An 8719-nucleotide genomic window follows, 5' to 3' on the forward strand; every position below is an offset into this window, starting at 1 on the left:
AGCTAATTTTACAATTTTGTTTTTTTGCAGGTTTCTGAAAAGTGCCTTTTCTGAAAACTGCTGCTTGGATTCTGCTCTAGAGCTGCCTCTCTCTATACCCCCCTCCCTTCCACATCGCCACCAACAAACAAACAAACAAACAAACTGGGTGTGCTTCTAAGTTCACTGTCAGTAACTTGTGCAGGTATTTATTTATTTTGAGTCTCAATTTTCTTAATCATTTCTCCTTTCCTGATTTTGCATCACAGTCTCTTTTTTTAAATAGTTGCAACAACCTGACCAATACTAATCCTTAAAGCCAAGAAATAGGGGGAAGCCTTTCTCTCCATGATCTGAGACTATTCTATGAATTAAAGGGCAGTAAACAGCATATGCTTTTCGCAAAAATAATTGAAAACAGAAACTAGAGAGCTCAGAATTCTTTTGAAAGCCTGCCAGTTAGTTGAAGTAACTTCAGCAGAGGAGCAAACTACAAGACTCAAAATTGTAACCTTTACCATTGCCTTTTGAGGAGTCGGTCTCTAATTTGATTTTTAATTATTCTGATAAGATTTGTAAAATTTTACTACTGGCTATTTGTTTGACTAGATTGGATTGTACTTAAATGGAAACCTAAGTGCTAACAAATAGTCATTTCACCAAAGCCACCTGTTCTCGCTTCGCATTTAGCTTGATTTCATTTTTTTCCCCCTTTCAACAATCAGCAGTGATATTGTCCTGAAGAGGGTGCACTTGATTTAGTTTTGCTTTCAAAATGACGGCTGTCAATATTACCCTGGTTCGTGATACCAAGTGGCTGACTTTAGAAGTCTGTAGAGACTTTCAGAGAGGAACTTGCTCTCGAGCTGATGCTGATTGCAAGTTTGCCCATCCACCAAGAGTTTGCCCTGTGGAAAATGGTCGTGTGATAGCCTGTTTTGATTCTCTGAAGGTGAGTCCCATCTGAATGCACATGTTTAATTTTAAATATGTTGATTTCTATCCTTTTTAAAACATGGTATGCTTTGAAGTGAATAGAATTCAAAAAACTATGAAGCTGGTAAGTATTGTTTGTTCGCTTGTTTGTTTGTTTTTTAAGATAAGATGTAGCCTTTGTGTTTATCAAGTTAAGGCAGTCATAAGCTCACTCCACCAAAGCCAGTGTATCAAACAAAGGCACTTGAAGAATAAGAATTCACAAATATCTATAGGAGTGAGGGTCTTTAACCCTACTTTGGGTTACTTTTTTGTTTGGGACATGCATGTTAGATTTAGCACACACTGATTTTGATCTCCCACAAATTGTAAAGACGCTCTTTAGCTTGTTATCCACACTATCAAAATTACCCTTGGGAGGGACCAGCCAGTTTTCAGAAAATGGAACCAGACTGAATATAAAGTGAGACTCTTACTATCTGGGGGGAAATTTCTGACCTTGGAAGTTTTTTAGTCAAAGCAATTTTTGAACCTTTAACTTAAACTGATAACTACAAATCGAGGCTCACATAACATTCCTCCTGGACAACTAGCTAAATGACCGATTTTAGATTTTTGAATACGTTTTGCAAGGAAAGTTGGACTGCCTAGGTCATAAAACCTGAATATTATCGTATATGCTTGTATATAAATTGAGTTTTTCAGCACATTTTTAATGCAGTTTTTGTGGTAAAATTAGGTGCCTCGGCTGATACTCGGTTAGGCTGATACTTGAGTATATATGATGTGTATTACAGTATTAGCCACGAGGACAGATGAGGTATTGTATGGGATAGAACATATGATTGCAGAACAAGCAAATACACTTGATTTTCATGTTTTATTCATATGTGTCCTTAAATTAATGATAAATATGTAAAGATTGAAGCATCGAAATAAAATGTTAATGAATTCCAGGTTTAATTAATAAGATTTGCAACAAGTTTAGTTTGGTGGGGTTCCCCTCCTCCAAATGGTTCAAAATGAGAAGCCTTTCAATTTCTTGATCAATTTTACCTCCTTAACATTTTTATGGCTAATAGAGACATAGCCCTTCGTATGATCATATCTGCAAAAAACATTCTACTGGAAATAGCAACTGCCACTTATTTCTAGGTTGCTAGGTTTCTGTGACAGACCAGTCCAATTCAACAATCAAGGTAATTCTGACCTTTGAAAATGTTTGAATCGCTGTTTGTAGTAGACATGACCCCAAAGAGAATGTTTTCTTCATTTTGTTATCATTCAAGTTTTATCCATGCTATGTTGTGTATTATTTAAATCTATTGCTGCTGGACTGGGCGATGTCTTGAAGTGGAAAAGAACACTGGACTGGCTGGGAAAAGAAAAGGAGGTGTCTTTCAGCCATTTCAGACAGAAGGTCAGGCACTGTACTAGGCACTTGCCATGTGTTGTTTCATGAGCTCGGAGCCCACTCAATTATTGCATCTGACCTTGGCTTACTTCATCCCGTAAACACTGAATTATTTTATTGTTAGCACATGGGTAATAGCTTCTTTAGCTAACTACTATTTTGACTACTCTGAGGCCTCAAATGAGGTGACACAAATGAGAAACCAGGTATCACAATAAAAATGAATTAAGTGCAAGATTGTCGCCTTGCTATTAAGTAAGATGTTAGCTTTTAGATTGCTTCAAAGCCAATAGTACAAACACATGTCCAATCCAATTGCTATGGGTGGGATATAAATTCTTCAAGCCCAGTGGCAGTGTTTTTATAGGTTACTTTTTGATATAGACTTTCTTGTAGGTTTTCATAGAGCCTGTCTTTCCAGAAATCTTAGAACGTGGAAAGAATTGTGCGATCTTTGTAATCATTAATAGACTTTAAGTCATTTCTTCCATTTGAAGGCAAAAGAGTGCCAACAATGCCTACATTTTGAGAAAAAACTATATGGAGCATGATGTTTATGAACATGCACACTGCACTACCACTTTAAAGCTTTAAAAGATTTAATACAGAGTTTAAATAGATAATGATCAATGAATATCAATAAACCACCTAATTATTAAAATAAGCGGTCTAGTCACTGCATCCAGCACTTAAAAAATAATTTTCCTATTAATATCTTGATGACTCAGGATAACAGTGCTTCACATAATCTTTGCATTCATGAACTTTAATGAAAACCTCAATATTTTCAACTACTAGATAGCACATTCATCAGAGCTCCATGTCTGCACAAAATTGTTAGAGGTTTCTCCTTTTATATAGTTCCTTATCCAAGAAATGCATTAGAGCTATACCTAAGTTCAATGTATTATGTTCATGATATACCGCAATAGATAACGCAATGCTTCGTGTTCCTCTCGATTCTATACATTCAAAAAACTTTGAAAATTCATCTGAGGACTTAGTTTCTTCTTTTATAGTGGTTAAATAATTGAAGCAATCACTTGAGTTTTGGGCTTCTGACTTTATTTTGGAAGGCTTTCATTAGTACTAGGTACTCTACTAGATGCTGGTTCTTTGCCTTCATATACAGAATAGATGCAATATTCTGTGTAAAGGTGCTGTCAACTTACACAGAATCTGGGGTCCCACATGCTGGAAGATAAACAAGGGGCCATCTAACTGAGAAACAACAAAGCCCACATGGAAGAAGCACACCAGCCTGTAAGATGACAAGGAGTGGGGACCCAGGGCCCATCTGTGGGAAATTGGACATCCCCTTGCAGAAGGGTTGTGGGGAGGTGAGGAGCAAATCAGAATGCAGTGTAGTGACGATGAAATATGCAATTTTCCTCTGATTCTTAAATGCTTCCTCCACCCCACTACCATGATCCAAATTCTACCTTACATATCCGGCTGGAATAGAGGAGGTGCACTGGCACAGATAGGAACTGGAAATACAGTGAACCCAGGACCGATGAACCCCCCAGGACCAGTGGAGAGAGTGGCGATGGCGGGAGGGTGGAGGGAAGGAGAGGGAGAAAGGGGGAACAGAGGACAGACAAGGTCTACATATGGCCTCCTCCCTGGGGAACGGACAGCAGAGAAGTGGGTGAGGGAGACGTGGAAAATAGGGTAAGATATGACAAAATAATAATAAATTATAAATTATCGGGGGAGGGGGAGGGAGGGGGAAAAATGAGCTGACAACAGGGGCTCAAGTGGAAAGTGGGTGTCGTAAGAATGATGAAGTCAACATATGTACTAAAGTGCTGGACACAGATGACGTATGTACAGATTGTGATGAGTTGTATGAGCCCCTAATAAAATGATTATTTTTTTTAAAAAAAAGAAAGAAATATTTCAACCAAAAAAAAAAAAAAAAAGGTTGTCCTACACTCTATACTCATTTCATAATGGAAGAAGGATGTTACAAGACCAAGAAGGGCGGGCTGGATGGTTGATTGGCCAGTGTGCTTAGCACTGCCCATCATTCCATGAATGTTACATGTTCAGTAACCAAGGCTGTACCATCTTCACTTGGTAATTCATAGATAGTGTAGCTTATATATCAATTTCTGGTTACACAGGAGAGTCTTATGTTCATATGCAGCTGTTTATTTATTTGCCTAGTCTGCCTGACTCAATTTATGTTCTAAGATTCTCTTCAAAGTACGTATTACTTAATTCAATTTCATGACAATTTCTTGATAATGTAGTTTGCCATTGATCTTGGTATTTTTAATGACTATCCCTTGGATTTTACAACACATTTTTCCCAATCACAGCCACAACCTTGAGCAGTCTGCTCCACTGTCCATCCTGCTCCCAGAACTCCTTGCATTTTTGAGCATTGGAGGTTACAACTGATTGTGGGTCACATACATCTTCACTACGTACAATTCTTTTTTGTCTGATTTGATTACACATTCATTTGTTCAATGCCCTGCCCAGCTAGGGAGGTACCTGCCACAGGTTAGCGGCAAATATTGCGAGAGCAATGCAACCTTGGGTGAGCTAATTCGTTCAGAATAACTTGAAATCTAACCCCCTTATTTGAAATAAAGATATGAGATCATTTATGTCTTCACATCACGGTGCAAGTTACAATTGGTCACCTGGTAGGAAGTGCGTGTGAGATGGCCGCAGGTGTGTCGTCAGCTGTAGTTTGATGATAGCATGAAGACTACCCCTTTGCAACAGGAACCCTCTTATGTGTGAGATTTCAAAACCTGAAGTTAGAGAACTATGAATTCTAGTTTCGGGAAAAAGAAGTGTTACTTGTTAGGGAAAGATATACCTGATCCTACTTGGTCATTAAGCAGTTCTCTTCATGTGCCACAGCTGTCTGAAGTCATTACAAGTACTGTCTTTCTCTAGTTCACATTTTTATGGAATGCTAATAGAAGGTGCTTCTGTGCATCTGGCAATAGCAGTTAGTTCTTCTTGGAACATGACTTTAATTCGTAGAGCATCATTTACTTACTGCCCTTTATGCCCTTACAGATACACTCCTGCTGGGGGTGGCACTGTTTTCCTCCCGCTCGTCTCACAGCCTGTTGCTTGATTGTTGATCTATAAGGTTATATATATCACATAGAAATCGTAGCAGTCTCTGCCTTACTATCTCTAAATAATCTTTCTATTATCGTCTAAGTGTCTTCCACTATCTCATCAGAACCTTAAATTTATGGATTTTTGCAGTGGCTGTTCTCTAATCCAGATTTGCAATTCTGCTTGGCTTTTCAATGGTTTTTATTTGTGTGCCTTCAATTTTCACCCCAGGGTGAGGTTTTACTGTTCCATGCAATTAGATATTTAATTCATGCTTTTCTTCATCTTTCTACATATTGTTGGCCAAGCTTTTATTTTCTAAATGATCTCCCCAATTTAGCCTTAACCTGGTGATCTCGAGTTAAGAATAATTTTTAGTTTTTGCTTATGATACATTTGTATAGGATTGCTTACGGTAAAATCTGTTATTTAGTTAAGTAGGCATGACTCATTTGTTCCATTGAATTGATTTTTGACTCACAGTGAATCTGTAGGACTGAGCAGAACTGCCCCATAGGGTTTCCTAGCTGAAATCTTTGTGGAAGCAGACTACCACTTCCTTTTACTGTGAAGTGGATGGGGGTTCAAATCATCAACCTATTGTTTAGCAACCAAGCAGTTAACCATTGTGCCAACAGGGCTGCATATTATACAGATATGACTTTAGTTGCAATATGCTAAAAATATTTTATAGTTATAACAATCATGGGCATTAAATCTAATCCTTAAACATTTGTCTTTTATTTTCTTCTTTAAAACAAAATAATTATTTACTGGGAGATAGTAAACATGTTGTGAATACTAAGTCACATCTAATCAATCCCTGGGACCTCTTATTAATTCTTTTTCTGATTCTCCTAGTTGATTCTTCATTATATTCTCTTTGTATAGAGATTGATTTTTCCCCCCAAACCTTTTTATTGGGTGGTAATCCAGATAACCTACGCCTCCATAGTTCCATCACACCAACTATTGTACAGCTGCTCCCACAATCAGTTTCCAAACATTCCCTTTCTTCTTGAACTCTTTGATAGCACCTCTCCTTTACCTTCCAGGAACCCTGATTCTACTTGTGTCTCTATAGGTTCATCAGTCTTGGGGTTCACATACTGAAAAAGAGAAAAACATAGAACACAACTTCAAGAGGATTACCACCAATAACAAAATACGTCAGAGCTAAACCCCAATATGAGGGGGGAAAATACAGAAAATGTTCAAAGCCATATCAGGCCCAACATATATGGGAGGGATCAACTGACAAGGTTTTAATTGTTCAAGTCAGGTTGATCATTTTGATATCCTATCGTCATCTCTCTAATGTCCTCTGTTTTGTAACCAGTTTCTTCCCATCCCTCCATTAGGTATAGAGGGAAATCACCAGAGACTTATTTCCTGGATAGATCTCACAAATGTATCTTGGGCTCCCACCGTTATCCATAGCCTTCTGCAAACCAGAATCTCACAATACGGGCTTTTATACTCTATTCTCCTTTGGCTCTAGATTATATGATTGCAATCCTTTGGTCACTGATGTTGTCATGCTTCTTCCATCTCAGTTAAATGGTTGCTTGTTTGGAAACAGCCCTTTAAGACCCCAGACACTATTTTATCTGACAGCTGGGGTCCATCTAGTTTCTTCACACTTCACACCCCTATCTTCCGTATTTCCTTCCTGAGGGCAAGTAGAACCATGATGTAATAACTAATTATTCTTAAATTTGAGCTAGGATTCAATTTGAAACCAAAACCCATTCCCAGTTGTTTGTTTGTTTGTTTTTGTTGTTGTTGATTTAATTTTATTGTAGTAAAACATACATAGCATAAGACTTGTAATTGTAACTATTTTCTAAGGGTACACTTTAGAGGCATTAATTCTGTTCACAATATTGAGCAACTATCACCAATATCTATTTCCAATAGTTTTCCCGTCACCCCAAACAGAAATACAATAACTTAGGTAATACCTTCCCAGCCCCCTGCCCTCCAGCCCCCAGTCTACTTTGTGCATGTGTTTATTCTAGATATTGCCTAGAGGATCATATATTAATTGTCTGTGCATATATGTATTGTTTATCCATTTATTATTATCCTTTGATGAACACTGAAGCTGTTTTTACTTTTGGGTTTCTGTCAATAGTTCTGCAAGAAACAATTGGGTGCAACTGCTTTCAATTATTTTAAATATGTACCTAGGAGTAGTATTACTGGATCTTTTTTTTTGTATTACTGAATCTTATAGGAGTTCTAGGAGACATTGGTGGCATAGTTGGTTATACGTTAGGTTGTTAACTATAAGGTCAGCAGTTCAAACCACGAGCTGATTCAGTAAAGATTTATAGCTTTGGAAGTTCTGTCCTATGGAGTCGCTATCATTTGTTTTATAAGAGTTCTGTGTTTAACTTTTTAAAATTTAAATAAATCATTGTGGGCTGTTACAGCTCTTATAACAATCCATACATCACTCGTAGCAAGTACATGTGTACATTTGTTGCCATCATCATTTCCAAAACATTTTCTTTCTACTTGAGCCCTTGGTATCAGTTCCTCTTTTTTCACCTCCCCCCCCCACCCTCCCATTCTCATGAACCCTTTATAATTTATAAATTACTGTTATTTTCACATTTTATACCATCTGCTGTTGTTTTTTTAAGGAACCGCCAACCCGTTCTCCACAGTAGTTGGATCATTTTGCATTTCCACTAGCCATGGATGCGGGTTCTAATGTCACCACTTCCTCTTGCCAGCACCTTTTATGCATAATTTTCCTAATAGCCATTCTAGTGTGAATGGAGTGGTATCCCCTTGTGTTTTCAGTTTTCATTTCCCTAATGACTAACGATGCTGAGCTTGTTGGGCATTTGTATGTCTTCTATGGAGAAGTGGTTATTCAAGTCATCTGCCCATTTTAAAAGTGGGTTATTTGCCTTTTGGTTGTTGAGTTATCAGAGTTCTCCACCTATTCAGAGATAACTTTCAATATAAATTGAAGGTATTTTCTTCCACCCTTCAGGTTGTTTTTTGACTTTCTTGATAAAGTCCTGTGATGTACAAAATTTTTAAATTTTGACACAGACCACTTTATTTTTCTTTGGTAGCTTGTGCTTTTGGTGCCATATCAGAGAATCCATACAAAGTTTTGAACCATGTCTTCATCTAGGATTGCTACGATTCTAGTTCTTATATTTAGGTCATTAATCTGTTTTGACTTGATTTTCTTTTTTTTTTTAAACATTTTATTAGGGGCTCATACAACTGTTATCGCAATCCATACACACATCAATTGTGTAAAGCACATTT

At 37.5% G+C, this 8719-nt stretch overlaps 1 protein-coding gene across 1 annotated transcript in view; it reads left to right on the forward strand.

The window, feature by feature from the left end:
• Positions 1–754: 754 nt before the first annotated feature.
• MBNL3 (muscleblind like splicing regulator 3) overlaps positions 755–8719 on the forward strand; it is a 74362-nt gene continuing 66397 nt past the window's right edge. The window contains exon 1 of the mRNA XM_045288372.1: positions 755–931. Coding sequence (XP_045144307.1) covers positions 755–931 — 177 coding nt within the window. The remainder of the gene's footprint in view (positions 932–8719) is intronic.

Source organism: Echinops telfairi, unplaced genomic scaffold (assembly GCF_000313985.2).
Source record: "Echinops telfairi isolate 266 unplaced genomic scaffold, ASM31398v2 ScPeMD7_20;HRSCAF=75, whole genome shotgun sequence".
Taxonomy (NCBI): Eukaryota; Metazoa; Chordata; class Mammalia; order Afrosoricida; family Tenrecidae; genus Echinops; species Echinops telfairi.